The 18,589-nt window shown below is 33.3% G+C and overlaps 1 protein-coding gene across 1 annotated transcript; it reads left to right on the plus strand.

Moving 5' to 3' along the window:
- Positions 1 to 5,056: 5,056 nt before the first annotated feature.
- DEFB114 (defensin beta 114) lies at positions 5,057 to 17,980 on the plus strand. The gene is made up of 3 exons (XM_077902641.1): positions 5,057 to 5,180; positions 15,424 to 15,625; positions 16,467 to 17,980. The coding sequence occupies exons 1-2, from the start codon at positions 5,123 to 5,125 to the stop codon at positions 15,567 to 15,569; spliced, it is 204 nt and encodes a 67-aa protein (XP_077758767.1). The 5' UTR covers positions 5,057 to 5,122; the 3' UTR covers positions 15,570 to 15,625; positions 16,467 to 17,980.
- Positions 17,981 to 18,589: the final 609 nt, after the last annotated feature.

Below are 18,589 nucleotides of genomic sequence, written 5' to 3' on the forward strand. Positions count from 1 at the left end.
TAAGAGAATATCATAAACAATGTTACATCTATACTTTGGTAAATGTTATGAAAGGGAAAAAGTCTTCAAATGATATAAACCACCAAGACTCACCCAACAAAAAGTTTGCAACTTGAATAATTCTATATTCATTTTTAATAATGTCTATTTGTAAATCTTCCCACATAAAAAATACCAGGTATAGATGGCTTCACTGTGAATTCTTCTAAATATTTAATAATGAAAGCATATTCATTATACACAGAACCTTTTGTACAAGGTATATTTCCCAAATAATGTCAGAAGGCCAGCATTATCCATACCAAAACTCAAAAAAAAAAAAAAAAAAAAGAAATTTCAAGGAAACTACAGAAATTCTTAACACAATATTATCAAATAAAGTGTAAATTTAGTTTCGTGCTAAAAAATCAATTCACATAATCCCCCATATTACAAGAGTAAAAACCAAAAACATGGTTGTTTCAATAAATACAAATAAATATTTAAAATAAATGTCATACTCATTTATTATAAAAAGTCTTGGCAACCAGAAATAGAAGGAAACATTCCCAACCTAAAAAGGCATCTATGAAAGGCCTACATAACTAAGTTGCAAAGTTGACACTACTTGATTCCAGGTTTTGCCATAAAGTTTCAATAACTAAGAGAATTTGGTATTGACATAAAAGAGAGAAAGACTGATCAATGGATCAGAACATAAAAGTCTTGAACCAGATGCCAGTCTGTGTAGTCAACTGATTCTTCACAAAGATGTCAAAGATATTCGCTTGGATTATATCTTCATTGTTGGATTTTCTACTCTAATAAAAGCATTCCCACATATTGGAGATTCACTGTCAAGAGAAACACTGTCCTTCTCTAATGTAGCTTTTAGTTTTGTTTAAATAAAACCAAAGTTCAATAGAACAAATCATATAGAGAGATCTTAAGTTTCTCGTACAAGAACTTGTGTCCCAGAAAAAAATAATGTTTGTTTTGTTTTGTTTTCAAGACTATGGAAGTTCTAATCCCTTCTGCTCACTTTAAAGAAGCCCATTCAACCTACATCCATAGACTTTACCATAAGAATTCGCAGAAACAGAGGTTTTATGGGAAAAAGAAAAAAAGGTTTGTGCAACAGTCAAGGAAATCCCCATGAGGTATATAATTCTTCATCCTAGAACCAATGTTTTTACAACAATATGTAAAGGCAACAGCATGAATAACTAAAGTAACAACAACAAATGGAATACTAGATCCTGAGAAAACAGTTCAAGGAAAATAGAATTTAATACAAACAAAACTTTCTTACATATGTTTAGAGAGGGATTCAAGAAAATCTTACATCTGTAAAAAAATACTGCTCTATAGCAAAAAACTATCAGAAAACAGAAAAAGGCGCATACATCTTAAATATATTTGCTTAAAAAATTTAGAAAAACTGAAAAGTGAAAGATATTTAAATCATAAAATAACAACGTAAGTAGATATAAATATAAGATAATGAAGATAGGGATCCCTGGGTGGCTCAGCGGGTTGGCGCTAGCCTTTGGCCCAGGGCGTGATCCTAGAGTCACAGGATCGAGTCCCACATCGCGCTCCCTGCATGGAGCCTGCTTCTCCCTCCTCCTGTGTCTCTGCCTCTCTCTCTCTCTCATAAATAAATAAATAAATAATAAATCTTAAAAAAAGATAATAAAGATAGTAAAGACAAAATTATAGGATATTTCAACAGTTGACTAAAAGAAATCCCCAAAAGCAAGAAAATAAATATACACATAAGAAGAGACTTTATCGGAGAAAGAAATAGAAAAAGAGAACACTTTCCCAGATTTAAAGATAGAAGCTCACCAGTGCCAGACACAAAAGAGAAGTTCACACCAAGAAATGTGTGAATCATAAGATTTGGGGTATGAATTATAATGAGAATGTCCTAATAGTGTCGAGAGAGAGAAAAAAAAAATCAAGCCATTTAAAAGCAGCAGTGTCCACAATAGCCAAACTGTGGAAGGAGCCTCGGTGTCCAACGAAAGATGAATGGATAAAGAAGCTGTTGTCTATGTATACAATGGAATATTACTCAGCCATTAGAAATGACAAATACCCACCATTTGCTTCAACGTGGATGGAACTGGAGGGTATTATGCTGAGTGAAGTAAGTCAATCGGAGAAGGACAAACATTATGTTCTCTTCATTTGGGGAATATAAATAATAGTGAAAGGGAATAGAAGGGAAGGGAGAAGAAATGGGTAGGAAATATCAGAAAGGGAGACAGAACATGAAGACTCCTAACTCTGAGAAACGAAGTAGGGGTGGTGGAAGGAGAGGAGGGCGGGGGGTGGGGGTGAATGGGTGACGGGCACTGAGGGGGATACTTGACGGGATGAGCACTGGGTGTTATTCTGTATGTTGGCAAATTGAACACCACTAAAAAATAAATTTATTATTAAAAAAAAGAAATTGCATTTCCCAAACATGAAAAAATAAAAATAAAATAAATAAAAGAGGCTATCCTACTTCAGGGAAATACAAATCAAAACCACAATGAGATACCACCTCACACCAGTGAGAATGGTGAACATTAACAAGACAGGAAACAACAAATGTTGGAGAGGATGTGGAGAAAGGGAAACCCTCTTGCACTATTGGTGGGAATGTGAACTGGTGCAGCCACTCTGGAAAACTGTGAGTGGAGGTTCCTCAAAGAGTTAAAAATAGATCTGCCCTACGACCCAGCAATTGCACTGCTGGGGATTTACCCCAAAGATACAGATGCAGTGAAACGCCGGGACACCTGCACCCCAATGTTTCTAGCAGCAATGCCACAATAGCCAAACTAGCCAAACTGTGGAAGGAGCCTCGGTGTCCATCGAAAGATGAATGGATAAAGAAGCTGTGGTCTATGTATACAATGGAACATTCCTCAGCCATTAGAAACGACAAATACCCACCATTTGCTTCGACGTGGATGGAACTGGAGGGTTATTATGCTGAGTGAAGTAAGTCAATCAGAAAAGGACAAACATTATATGGTCTCATTCATTTGGGGAATATAAAAATTAGTGAAAGGGAATAAAGGGAAAGGAGAGAAAATGAGTGAAAATATCAGTGAGGGTGACAAAACATGAGAGACACCTAACTCTGGGAAATGAACAAGGGGTAGTTGTGGGAGGAGGTGGGCAGGGGATTGGGTGACTGGGTGATGGGCACTGAGGGGGGCACTTGGCGGGATGAGCACTGGGTGTTATGCTATATGTTGGCAAATTGAATTCCAATAAAAAAATAAAAATAATTAAAAAAAATAAAAGAGGCTATCCTAGCATTGGATTCTCATTAAGAAGACTGAATGATAGAAGTTAGTAGGGCAGCTCTGGTGGCTCAGTGGTTTAGTGCCGCCTTTGGCCCAGAGTGTGCTCCTGGAGACTTGGGATCCAGTCCCAAATTGGGCTCCCTGCATGGAGCCTACTTCTCCCTCTGCCTCTCTCTGTGTCTCTCACAAATAAATAAATAAAATTAAAAAAAAAAAAGTTTAGTAGAGTAATGACTTCACATGAATTTGAACCAGATTTCACAATCAGATGTGAGGACCGAATACAAATATTTTCCAGCATGGAAATACCTTTATGTCCTTTTTTTAGAACATCTCTAGATGGAAAAAAGAGAAAAAAAGAGGAGATGTGAGCTACAAGTCACAGTAGATTCAGTGCAGTTGAACAGGTTCAGAAACTCTTAGAAGGAAGCAGACACAGAAATAGCCTATGATACTAGGATAAACTTGAGGATGAAGAATGACTATTGTTTATATTTTTATCCACATCCATAAGAAAACTACAGGAAAAAATATTTTTCAAAAACACAATAACCAAAAATGAAACAATTAAAGCTAAAAAACTTAAAAACACTTAAGGAAAAAAAAACCTAGGAAAGAATAGAGATAACAATAAAAGAAAATAGTAGCAGTAGTAGTAGTAGTAGTAGTAGTAGTAGTAGTAGTAAAATAATAGTAATAATTTGCTTGACTTTGAAACCAATAACCCTTGTCTTTGGTTAGTATATCAGACACATTAAAAAGGCAATATAATTCATACTGCTTATTGTATTACAGGTTTTCCACTTAAAAGTCCTTAAGTGCAAATATTATCCTAGTCAAGATAAAAGGAGATGTATAACAACAGATGAATGTAGGAGGGAATGATAGGTTCCTAATACCTTCATTTTAAATAGAGAAAGTTTAATGTAGTGACTAAATTTGGTGAGGGAAAAGGTTTTTAAATGTTTAAAGATAACCTACAGAATTTTTGAGAATTAATATAACTTTCAAATATTTGAGGAGCAGGACAGCACAGGAGTGTAAATGATATGAATCCACATTTTTCTTAGTGGAAACCAAAAGATACATTTTGTGGTTGCCAAGCAAGGACAAAATATTAAGCTAGACTGAATCCCTATGTTAATAATAAGCAAAAGATCTAAAAAATAGATTGAAATAGGAAATTATTTCTATTAATTACAAGGTCTTTTCAATATTTATTGTGTGCCTATATTACTGTGATAAAAAAATTAAATAAATGGAAACTAATTGGGCTGTCCTTGGAAAAGCAGATCTCCATAAATATTCAAGTTGCATCTGAAAAGAATAGTAAAAATTAATGACAAAAGTAAGGCTTAGTATCTGTCCTTTGGTAAATGAGTAATTTGGAGAAATCAATTGGAAAAATGGGTATAAGTAAGAATTTGGGATATATGGAGATATTGATGACATTAGCATGTCAAATTAGCGACTATAGTATAATTTGAAAAGTAACATGGTAATGTTCAATATTTCTCTTAAACCTACTCCATGCATGTCCATTGTGTCAATGTTTAATTGATCACCATAGATAAAATAATCTCATGTATGCAGCTATCTTCCACAAAGAATTTCCTCTCTAAAGATCAATAATTTCAAGTATTTTCAATTAGGGCAATTCCACCCACAGCCCTAGTCAATGGTGCAGAGACAAGTACACCAAATTAAAACAATTTCCGGATAAAGTCTTTCTTTTATTGGGAAACTATAAATAGTAAACGTCTCTGGGCTTTTGGAAAGTGTGCTAGTCTTTAGATTTGTTATCCAATTTTTCAGGAGCTTCTTTCTGCAGAATGAAGATCTTTTACTATCTCCTCCATTTTCTGTGTTATGTGACTTTCATCCTACCAGGTAAAATAGATGCTTGTTTATGTGTAAGATAGAGCTTCTAGCTAAAAATACAAACATCAGATTATTAAATAGAAAATGCAGTTTCTTAACATAATCAAATTAATCAATTAAAGAATCTGTTTCTTTAATTGTGTTGAATCTCAGTTTCCTCATTTAGAATAGTGTTATACTAATGTACTCAACTCATTTTCTTTTAAAGATGTAATCTATTTATTTGAGAAAGAGAGAGGGAGGGAGCATGAGCAGGAGGAGGGGCAGAGGGACAAGCAGAATGCCCTTTGCATTGAGTGCAAAGCCAGAGCTAACAAGGGATTGATCCCAGGACTCTTAGGTCATCTTCTAAGTTGCAATCAAGAAGTGGATGCTTAACCGACTGAACCACCCAGGTGCCCTCCAACTCTTTTTGAAAATTAATATGATTTAGCTCGTTACTCTGGCTTCTTTAGACCTTGATTGTTTCAGATATTTAAATTATTTTTAAATATAATTTTAAAATGTATTTCTAAAATTCAGAAATGAAGATGTCATAATAAATTAGATCCAGGAGGGGGACCTGGATTGCTCAGTTGGCTGAGCATCTGACTCTTGTTCATTTGACTAAGGTCATGGTTTCATCAAGGTCCTTTGATCAAGCCTTATGTTGGGCTCTGAGCACAGCAGGGAATCTGCTTCTCCTTCTGCCTCTCCCCCAGCTCCAATGCTCTCTCTTTGTCTCTCTCTCTCTGTCTCAAATTATTTTATAAATCAATCAAGCAAGCAAGCAAGCCCGGGGAAGATGAATGATTGAGAATAATAGTACATATCTCTTGAGATATCAATAACAGAATCTACAAAATGATCCAGGATATAGTCTCAAAATATGGTGGGCATTTAAAGTTGGAATAAAACGGCAAATAAAGAAATAGTATCACAAAAAATTCTTTGTTGGGTTAGTTAATACATTAGTAAAGAAATTCAGCAATGTCTTTATGAATCAAAAGTATTCAAAATATATAGTGCAATTAAATGTATAATGGTGATTTTATGATATTCTTGAGAGACTTGTCCTCTGAGGCAATCCAGGCTCTCTAACAATGAAGATGTAAATTGATACCCAAAAGTCTTCTAATTGAGACTAGAAAGTTGGGAATTCAAGAGGTACAAAACTAACTGAATTCCAACTTAGAAGGTCTAGATTTTCTTACAAGCTTCCTACTTAATAACATGTGAACTTTGCCCCTCAGAGAATTTAAATAATTTGCCAAAGTCTTTAACAAACAACAAAAAGAATATAAGCAGAATCAATAACAACCGCAATCTTAAAAAATAAAAAGTCTGATATAAAATATTGTGCTTATTAATTATATGAACCTCAAAAGACTGCAATTAGGATTTAGTGCAATAATGTATCAGTAGGTAGCTCTATAAACTGAAAATTAGTCTACCAATTTAGGTACTCCTATAATTTTTATAGTTGCTGATGTTATAGTTATTATGATTATTATTTTTAAAGGTTTATTTATTTTAGAAAGAGAAAAAAAGAAAGCATGCATGTGAGGTGATGGGGGAGGATGTTGAGCAGCAGGAGAGGAAGACATAGTCTTAAGCAGACTCCGTGATGAGCCCAGAGCCTGACATGGGGCTCGATCATGTCCCTGATCATGACCTTAACTGAAATGAAGAGTCAGAGGATTAACTGACTGTGATACCCAGGCACCCCAGATGTCATAGTTATTATTAATAATGAAAGGGAACTGAGGAAATGAGGAGCTAAGATATGGGCAGATGTTGAAGCACATGGTGCTAGTGTGTCAATCAATAACCATGTAACACTGAGTGGCTATGATCTACTGAACACAATGCTGGACACTAAGGAAACAGAAAATAAAGACACAGTAATTCTCTAGGCATGCTTAAAAGCTAGTTGAATAAACTCAAGTCAATGAATGGAGGTTTATAGAAAGACACTTTAAATAGTACAAATGATGAAATTGTGGCATGGCAATTATGGAGGTTTGGGAAAATGTCCTGAATTCTCTGATGAAGAGCTTTGAAACTGGGGATAAGATACTTTTATTTAGACCTTGGAAGGTGAGAGAAAGAAAGGGAAGACAAGAAGTAAATAAGCATGTCTAGCAGGTGCCAAATCCCATCTCCTAACTTCTCACGTAGATAGCAAATCTGACCTTCCAGATAACAGCATGAGACACTGGTTATCTCCTCTTTCTATAGAAGAGGAAAAAGACATCAAAGGGGAGAGTTTTTCAAGGTCACACTTATTATACTATGTGTGATAAGTGGAATATAAATACTGGAATACAAGAGCCTAGCATATTTGTTCTTTATATTTAATCGTGCTTTCTATAGAAGGCTAACGTACAAGCAGAATAGATTTGGTCAAAAGCAATGAGGGCACATGGGAATATAGCTGTGCTCCAGATATGTAGGGTATATACCATTAAGTTCTACATTTGTTGAGCATTGCAGAAAACTTTAAATAATGCAATGAAGACACTTAGTGTATGAATATGACTACAAATTTTCCTTTACCTTTTGATCATTCAAACAGATACTAAGTTATAATGTGTCCTAAAATGGACAGAACATTCTATATTTGTCCTTTGCTGGACCAAAAAAAAGGAAGGCTGATACAAAGGATCAGAGTGTGTGGCTTTGAAGAAGTTCATAGAGGAGAATATATCAGTTGCACAATTGTTTGGTTTGGTTATTGATAGAACCTTAAAGTTATTAAAGAAACAATAAAAAGTGTTCAATTTAAGTGGATACTTTTTGAAATGTAAGAAGAGTGATCCAACCAGAGGGATACCATGCTGGAGAGGCAAGTTACTGAAATTTGACAAAGGAACAATATTGACAATGGCTAAAACATGACAGAATGAACAATAGTTTAGGCTGTATTTTAGCACAAGCAGAAATAATCCATTGAGATCTGAGACTCCTTTGTAGTTGTGAAGCTTTAATTCTCTTAACTGTACAGTGGAATGGTAATTCCATTAATTTTATAAGGTTTTGCAAAGATTCAGAGATAATGTAAGCAAAATGTTTATCACATTCAATGTCATATTGCAGTATTTCAAGAAATGGAGAATGAGAATTAGAAGTAGAAAACACAAAACAAGGAGAGGAAGTAGTTGAGAAGGAATACAAGCTAGTATCCATGTATAGCCAGTTGCTAAGATGCTCAGAATGGACCTTAAATGGTAGAAACATGATGGCCTTGGAAACTTTATGATATAATGCATGGTGCATGGGAGGCCAGATCTAAAATAGCAGAGGAGAGACATTCAGTTGTGTTGAAATGTTGGTGGGAAGACACTATCAGTCCCAGTGCTCTAGATTTAATTAAATTTAAAATCAAGTCAATTTGGTTACTGGAGAATTACAATAAAATGTTGGGAGAATAGTAGAGTTCATAAAAATAAATAACCTCTTCCAATTGGCCAGGATTTCACTGATTAGCTAAGTAACTTCGCAACTGATCCAGAAAGATGCTGACAAATGAACACATTGTTAATGCCTCTCTTGTGACAATGATTAGTTTGTATTAATTAATTTGCATGAGTTAAGTTAATTTGTAAATTAGTCTTAAAATTTTTCTATATTTTCATCCTCTTGATACAAATAATTGTATCTTCTTCAATATTCTTGAATAAGCTAAGGAAAAATAAAACACAAATATTAATATCTTAGAACATTTTATGATTTTTACATGCTGACACATCATCATGAAGTATCTTCAGCAGTAAGAGATCCAGGTGCTAGCCATAAAATCAGAGATATGTGCAGCCTTTGCCAGACTAACGATGTTTGAGAAATAAAAAAGAAAAAAAAAAGATTTAATTCTAAGTTCTGAATAAGAGGTTAGTAAGAGATGAAGAACAGGAAGTGAATTAAATTCCCAGTTATTATCCAGTAACTTTGAGTTAAGACATCAAAGTCAAGGGAACTGACATATAACTCCATATGAAGGAGCTAAAATTATTTTATTTAAATCTGTCTAAGGTAAATTTTTTCCTACATTCAGGTTGCAGCATGGAAACCCACTTATAAGCATATATACAGTATATTATTAAGTATGTATTACTCATGATTCTTTGTATGAATTTTCTTCATAGAACTCTATTTTGTCATTCAATCCTCAACTTACAATTTTCACATCTTCAGATTTCTCCATAGTCATAAAATACTTACAGGTGCTAGAGACAACCAGCTACCATAAGCAGTATCTACTTTGAGACAATATCCAGATCTGTTGAGTGTTTCTCACAAGTCAGTTTCCAACTTTTTCAATGTAGAGACCACGGATTACATATTTAAAATGCAAATTCTGGTTTGGAACAATTTAAGATTGAACCGTGGGTTAAGCATGTATTAGATTTGCAACCTTGAGCAAATTATCTGGTCACTCAAGACCTCAGGTTTTTATCTGCATCTACCTCAAAGTTGTATGGCAGTTAAATAAGATAATGTATGCAAAATATTCAAAACAATACCTGACACATAGTAGGTTTTCTATGAAGGAAATCTATTTGTTTTATTATTAGTGTTTGAACTTAAACTTGTCATATGCTCTTTCAACTCTAGGATGAGAATCGTACTACTTTGTCTGACTGGTTCATGTTCTTTATATACTCCTGTTCACTTGAATAATCCTTACTCATTTTTTAAGGTTTACATTTTCCTATCACTCTTCCATGATACAACGTATGACAATGAACAAATACTTATCTGTTCACATATTGTACCTAATATATTTCTCTATATGGTATTTTTTAACCTCTCTCTCTCTCTCTCTTTCTCTCTAGCTCCCTCTCTTTTTCTCATGCCTGTGTATTTATCTCTTTGGCTTAATGTTTTGCTTTACCGCCAGAAAAAGTCCACTACCTGGTTTAAAAGTTGTAGTCAATAATGATTTAATTTCAACTTTAGTCTTTTGTTCACCATTAATTAATAACAGTTTTTAATCTGTGAGAAACTATTATGTTACAGGCACTGCTGAACATTTATTTATATGTTAACTCATCATATTTCATAGAGACTCTGTGAATGAGACCATTTTTTTTCCATTTTACAGATGAAGCAACTAATGCTCATAGAGGTTACCCAAAGTTACATAGCTAGCAAATAACAGCACTAAAATTCAAGCTCAAAGTCCATGGCTATAAACTTATCTTCCCTCTTCAGTTCGAAAGACTATCAACCTGTACCATACAAAATCTTTATTTTGAAAATTTAGTGATTTATTTGTTCTACTCGATGTTAAAACTTTAAACTATAAAATTATAGTAGTCTGTTTCACATAGCAACCTGATGTTAAAATATACTATAAAATTATAACACTCTTTTCATATAACCTTTCCCACACACTGAGGGGGACAGATGGATAAAAAAGAAAAAAAAAACACAAAACAATTGCTTAAGAGTATTATAGAGTAAATAAGTCAATTAAAAGTTATACCTTAAAAAAAAAAATCAAGTTGAGATCAACCTCTGAGGAAACTCTTCTCCCTGAAAGCATCTGACCATTCTTAAAGACACAGGAAAGAAGTTGAATAGCAGAAATCTGATAGCATTGAGGCAAGATCATAATTCAGAGCCTGCAAAGGAAGGAGAACTATGGAAATACTGGTGTGCTTTGGCTGAGGATGAAAAAAGCTATGAGCTAGGTCTAAATTAAAAGGACAGTAGTCCATCTGTTCCAGGAACTAATACTCACTTTTACATTATCTCAAATTCTATAATGGTTTAGGATTATCCAGGAAGTTTGGTTGGTAGTTCTAACCACCAGCAAGAAACAATAATAAATCATTCTGGAGAAAGATAACAGTATTCCAGACCTCAAGCTATTTCCTCATCTTTCATTAAAAATATATGTGACAAAAACAATCAGGAACAAATGAAAATAGGACTACCCTATCAAAAATCAAAACCAGCACACAAGAAAGGGGATTAACAAGGGATCCAGATAAGGAAGTTACCAGACCTAGATAGACTTTAAAATAACTGCACTTAATTTATTTAAATAACGAAAAACAAAAGTAAAAATTTAGCATAGAAATGAAGACTACAACAAAGAGCAAAAATAAAATTCCAGAACTGAAATATTTATAAAGCAAAATTAAATACATAATGAATGTGTCAGACAGTAGTGTTTACATAATCGGTGAGATATTTAAAAATGACAAAAGATGAACCACAAGAAAATATTTGGAATGAAACAAGAGAAAATTAGAGGTTGGAAAATAGGAAAAAAGTTAAAGGAGGGCGGGAAGGATGAAGGAAGAAAGAAAGGTAGGAAAAGAGGAAAGAAGAAAGGAAGGAAGAGAATTTGGAAGGAAGAAAAAACAGTAAACTACTAAAACAAAACAAAACAATAAAGCAAAGCAAAAGTTGAAGAAAACAGCAGATCACTTTCAAAGAGTCAGATATTAAACTGAAAGCTGAATTCTCAGAACAACAACAATAACAACAAAGAAGTCAGAAAACAAGGTAGTGATATATTCAGAGTCCTGAAAGAAAAGAACTATAATCTAGAATTCTGTATCAAATAAAAATACCCTTTAGGAGTGAAGATAACATAAGAATATTCTCAGTGAAATAAAAACAGAGAATTCAACATCAGAACTCCTATATTAAGGGGAATTTTTAAAAGTATTATTTGGCCAGAAAGGGAATGGTTTTCTTTATGGAAGCTCATAAAAATAGATAAAAAATAAGCAATGATTTTTTTACAAGACTTTGGTAAGTTGAAACTTCTAGCACAAACAGTGAAAAAAAAAATATAATATAACTACACAGTAGTAAATGAGATGATGGAATTATAAAAAATAACCAATATATAGAAAAGAAGACAGGAAAAATAATGGGATATATTTCATCCAATATATTTTACTATTATAAATATTAATGTAAAATTTAAAAATAGGAGTGAATCTTTTGAATGTAGTATAAGTTTATATGAGAAATATCTAATATATGAGAAGATAGAAATTATAAAATCTAAAAGATAGGAAAAGATATAAAAATCCAACAAAAACATAATGAAGTAGTTATATTAATATTATATAAAGAAGACAGTAAGAAAAATCGCATTACTAGAGACAAAGAATGATTCATAGTAATAAAAGGTTCAACTCAACAAGATAATATTGTGGCCATAAATTTAATGCAACAAATAGCTTAGTCTTGAAATGTATTTAAAAAAAGACAAAAACAGAGAACATCATAGTAATAGGTGATGATAACACACCTTAGTTACACAGAAAACAGGAAAACAAACAATATAAATGTAAGAATAAAGAAGACATAAACATTAAGATTAACAAAAGTCAACCTATTCAAAGAAGAAGTATCAATGAGAATTAGAAAATATCATCATCTGAATGGTAATAAAAATGAGATAACACAAAGCTCATGGCATACAGCTCACAGTAGTGTTTACAGGAAAATTTATACCATTACTTTCATATATCTGAAAAGAACAGTGTGGTATTGATAAAAGAATAAATAAATAGGGATGTCTGGGTGGCTCAGTGGTTGAGTGTCTGCCTTTGGCTCAGGTTGTGATCCCAGGGTCCTGGGATCAAGTTCCACATCAGGTTCCCCACAGGAAGCCTTCTTCTCCCTCTACCTATGTCTCTGCCTCTCTCTGTGTCTCTCATGAATAAATAAATAAAATCTTTAAAAAAAGAATAAACAAATAGATCAATGAAACAAGACAGAGAGCTCAGAAATAGATCCTTATAAATATAGTCAACTGATATTTGACAAAGAAGCAAAGGCGACATAATGAAGAAAAGATAATCCCTTCAACAAATGATGTCAGAACAAATGGACATCCACATGTGAGAAAAGTGAATCTAGACAGAGACCTTACACCCTTCACAAAAAATAGACTTGAAATGGCTTGTAGACCTAAATGTAAAATGTAAAATGAAAAATTATAAAACTCCTAGAATATGACATAGAAGAAAACCAAGATGTCCTTGGGTATAGCAATGACTTTCTGGATACAAAACAAAAGGCACAATCCATGAAAGAAAGACCTGATAAGCTAGACCTCATTAAAATTAAAAATTTATTCCCTAAGAAATATAGTGACAAAATAATGAGATGACAAGCCACAAACTGGGAGAAATAGACACATGTGATAAAAGACCATTACCCAAAACATACAAAGAACTTTTAAAACTCAACAATAAGAAATCAAAACAAAATAAAAATGAAAGTGCCAAAGACCTTAATAGACCATCTCACCAAAGAAGCTATACAAATGGCAAGTAAGCATATAAAATGATACTCCACATCATATGTCATCAGGGAAATGGAAAGTAAAACAAATGAGAGAAACTTTCATAAATATTCAGGCAATTAAAATGTAGAATGACAAAACCAAATTGTGGTGAGTATGAGAAGTAAAGGGAACTCTCATACATTGTTGGTGGGAAAGAAAAATGTCGCTTTGGAAAACAGTTTGGCAGTTTCTTATAAAACTAAACATAATGGTACTGTATCACACAGCAACTGAGCTCCTTGGTATTTACTCAAAGCAGTTGAAAACTTTTGTCCACCCAAAAACTTGCACATGAATGTTTATAAGCAGCTTTATTCATAACTCCCAAACTTGGAATCATCCGAGATGTTTTTCAGTTAGGTAAGTACATAAATCAACTGTTTTATATCCAGGCAATGGAATGTTAATTAATGCTAAAACAAAATGAGCTATCAAATCATGAAAAGACATGCAAAGACTTTAAATTCATATTACTAAGTGAAAGAAGCTCAAAACACTGTACAATATGATTCCAATTATATGACACTCTTGAAAAGGCAAAACCAGGAAGGCAATAAAAAAGATAATGATTGCCACAGGAGTAAGGGAAGAGATAATAAGCAGAGCCCAGAAGATTTTTAGGACACTGAAAATACTTTGTATGATATTATAATAACATATATTTAATTATAGATTTACCCAAACCCATAGAAATGTACAACACAAAGAATGAACCATAATGCAAACTATGGACTTGAGTGGTTCTTTTTTTTTTTTTTTTTAAGATTTTATTTATTTATTCCTGAGAGACCCAGAGAGAGAGGCAGAGACACAGGCAGAGGGAGAAGCAGGCTCTATGCAGGGAACCCGATGTGGGACTCAGTCCCAGGTCTCCGGGATCACGCCTGGGGCTGAAGGCGGCACTAAAACCACTGAGCCACCGGGGCTATCCAACTTGAGTGGTTCTTATGTGTCAATGTAGGTTATCCTCTGTAAAAAATGTACCCTTCAGGTGGATGATGGTTGACAGTGGGAAAGGTTATGCATATATAGGGGGAGGAAGTATATAGGAAATCTCTATACCTTCCTCTCAGTTTTTTTGTAAATCTAAAACTGCTCTAAAAAAATAAAACCTCGGGATCCCTGGGTGGCGCAGCGGTTTGGCGCCTGCCTTTGGCCCAGGGCGCGATCCTGGAGACCCGGGATCGAATCCCACATCGGGCTCCCGGTGCATGGAGCCTGCTTCTCCCTCTGCCTGTGTCTCTGCCTCTCTCTCTCTCTCTCTCTCTGTGTGTGTGACTATCATAAATAAATAAATAAATAAAATTTAAAAAAAATAAAAATAAAAATAAAACATCTAAAAACATTTTGAAGAGAACTCATGAATTCTTCTAAAAGATTATACAATAATATAATAAGCAAAAATATGAACAATTAAATGAAGAAAAAACAACTGTTCAAAACAAATACCAACAGCATACAAATTAAAATCGCAGTGTATCCCATTTTATTTAGGAGCAAAATTTACATATATTGTTGGTGCAATATATAAATTAGTAACCCTGGGATCTAATTTTTTCTAAAATTATCCTAAATATGTATCATATAAATATTAAAATATATACTAAAATTTACTTCTTATCATAATCTCCAAATAGTAAAACTTTAAATATGACCTAATTGAAAAATTAAATGAACTATCATATATTTCAAGGGAATATTATGTACCTCTAAAAAATTCATGGATCTTATTGAGAAAAATAATGTATGGCATAAAAATGTAATATATATTAATTTAAAACATGTTTAAATGTTGTATATGTATATGGAAATATGTAATACTTTAGTGTCTTCTTATTTTTTGGCATTTTCTAAGTTTATTACAATGTATATGTAGAACTTTTTGTAATCAAAAATAATATGTTCTTAAATAAGAGATCAGTAATGTTGGTTACTCTTCTTTTGCTATAGCCACATGTACCTTGATAGATCCTGATCAGTGCTCAAACAAATTTGGTCACTGTAGAAGACGCTGCTTTAGAGGTGAAAAGCGAATTGATATATGTTTTTTACCAAATAAAATTTGCTGCATTGAGAGGTTATATGATGAAGACTAATCTTGAAAAGGAAGATGTACCTGTGACCAAAGGAGTTTGTACACCAGTGCAGAGAGGTATAGGAATGTAATTAGAATTTCTGTAATAAATGAATACATATGCCACTATTGATATCTTCCTCTGTAGATATTATGTATTCAGTGGAATGAGGAAGGACCTTTCTTATTGCCTCTAAATTAGAGGCTTTATGATATAGGCATATCTGGGATTAATTTTCTATCTTATGGATACCACCTTTGCCTCAATTTAGAACCACTTTGATCTGTCATGGTTTTCCTAAACTTACATAATTGAACATTTACCAACTTAACCATAACCTTATTAGAAATTTGATTCATGAAAAATTAATACCCATAGATTTATTTACCAATTGTCTTAATGTCATCATGGTATTGACATTGACAAATAGGAAACCTCAGTACAAGCTGAATGCATAAGCTACAGTACAGCATGGTGATACTCAATGGCTATTCCTTTCTTCTCTTCAAGTTCTATTCATTCAAAAAGGCATATTAATTGAATACTGTGTAATACTAATCCTATTAAACTGTATTTAAATACAATCTGAATTTGACTCAATTCTAGACTCAAAACATTAGCCTGGCAGTTTTGTTCTTAGTCCTGAATGGAAAAATGCATAAAAATTTGTTATTTCATGCTCAGTATGAGACAGCACAAATTCTCTGTAATGATAAAAGTTGGGGGAAGAAAACATAGAGACTAGAATTTGTTTGCCAGATAAAAACAAAAGACCAAACAACCCTTTATCAATAGTCTACCAAGTTCCCAAACATCTTTGCTAATTTTTTTTTTTTTTTTTTTTTTGGCTAACTTAACAACTGGCCCAAGATAACTGCTTTTTAAAAATTTTGTTTTGTTTTGTTTTGTTTTCACTAGATCTAGTGAACCTAGTGATGATATCTCCTTTCAACATCTTGTACCAGAAAAGGCATCATACACCCATTGGAGATTTAAGTGATGTGTACCTGACAAAAACAAACAAATAAAAAACTATAATTAATTCAAGTACAATGTCTGAGTTTGAGGCAAGGATAGCCAAAGTCTGTACTTCTGCAGGATCAACAGTCAGATATGAGGATCAAATTCAAGAATTTGAAAAGAGAAGAAAGAAATGGATAAAGAGCTCCAGGCACATGAATGAATTGTAAAAATTGAATGCAATAAGAAATAAGACAAAATTATTCATGATTTGCATTAAAAATCTTGAGGAAAGGGTTTTTGGAGGATGGTGGCAGCAACATAGTTGTTTAAAATAGAATGACTAGATAGTAATCCCAAAACTCCTAGAAAAATACACAACAACCTAGTAGGATACCCCCATGTACCTTATCATGTAAACTGGTGGAGGAAAAAATATAGCAACAACTTAAAGGCCTTTGTGGAATCTATATTTGTGTGAGAGAAATCAGATGGAAGAAAAGCCAATAGTCTTTTGATGCATCTGAGAAAACAACCAGATGTCTTTCCCAGCATTTGTTGGGAAAGACAGCAAACCAGTTTGATTACAGCACTATAACTGCTTCTTTCTTGGAACTACCTCCAGGTTTTAAGTAAACTGTGAAGGTTTGAGAATAATTATATTCTTTTACTTTGTGTATCCTGAAACCTATAATAGGCTGTTGGCCATATTATGTATTAATTAATAAATATTAGAAAATAATAAGACATTTAACCTAGACAATCCAACTTATTTCTTATCTGTCTTAAGCAGACAGCATTTTATTTTCAATTTTATTGTTTTGAATTTTATTTCTGGAAAACACAGAGTTAAGGAGGAAGGAATTTCAGGTTGTTATCCTAGGAGATTTGCTTATTGATTCATGTAATCTTGGACAAGTTAGTAAACTAGCTCTCAGTTTGCTCATCTATAAATGATAATAATAATATAAGTAAATAAATACAAAATTATAGGTACAGTCTATGTCATTAATTCCCAATGGGAATTTCAAGTTTTATCCAGATATCTTCCAACCATTTAAGGTGGTCCTTAGATGCAGTTTATAGAAACATATTAAAATATTTCTTTTAATTTCTATCATTCTGATACACCTAAGAGTTTTCCTCTACATGGTGGTAAAAATGGATATGATAAAAAAAAATAATCATACTCTTGACGCCAAATGATGTGCTGGGAACAGAAAGTGAGGATATGACTTGCATTCTTGCATGCCGGGGATTACCCAAAGTTTTGCTTTTGGGTAACTGAAAAAATACAGTTACCATTAAATGAGTTGGGAAAATGTGGGAGGTGTAAGTTTGGTGAGAGTGTACATATTAGAAGCTCAGTTTGGGCACATTTGGCTAGGTATTTAGTTGGAAAGATTGATTAGTCATTTGGGTGTTTGTTTAGTGTTAAAGAGAGAGGGTTCAGGCTAGAGATAAAAACTTGGAATCATTATATGTTCTCATTCATTTGGGGAATATAAATAATAGTGAAAGGGAAAATAAGGGAAGGGAGAAGAAATGTGTGGGAAATATCAGAAAGGGAGACAGAACGTAAAGACTGCTAACTCTGGGAAACGAACTAGGGGTGGTAGAAGGGGAGGAGGGCGGGGGGTGGGAGTGAATGGGTGACGGGCACTGGGTGTTATTCTGTATGTTAGTAAATTGAACACCAATAAAAAAAAAATACTTGGAATCATCAACTTCCAGATGCCATTTAATATTGACTGAAATCACCTTGTAAAAAAATAGAGATAAAATTTCCTGGAGTAATCTTTATGTTCCTGGGGATGTCAAAATCCAAAGATTGATGAGATGAGAAACCAGTGTAAAAGACTAAGAAAAGACAAGAAAAGAGAAAACTAGGTAATATGGTGTCCTAACATGCCTCTCAGAAGAATGAAGCAATTATTTCAAGACAATTGAAAAAGAAAGAAAAAGAAAGAAAGAAAGAAAAAAAGAAAGAAGAAAAAAAGAAAGAAAGAAGAAAGAAAGAAAGAAAAAGAAAGGAGAAAAGAAAGCCAAAAAACGCCAATTAAAATAAAAACAAAGAAATA

This window comes from Canis aureus, chromosome 7, assembly GCF_053574225.1.
Source record: "Canis aureus isolate CA01 chromosome 7, VMU_Caureus_v.1.0, whole genome shotgun sequence".
NCBI lineage: Eukaryota > Metazoa > Chordata > Mammalia > Carnivora > Canidae > Canis > Canis aureus.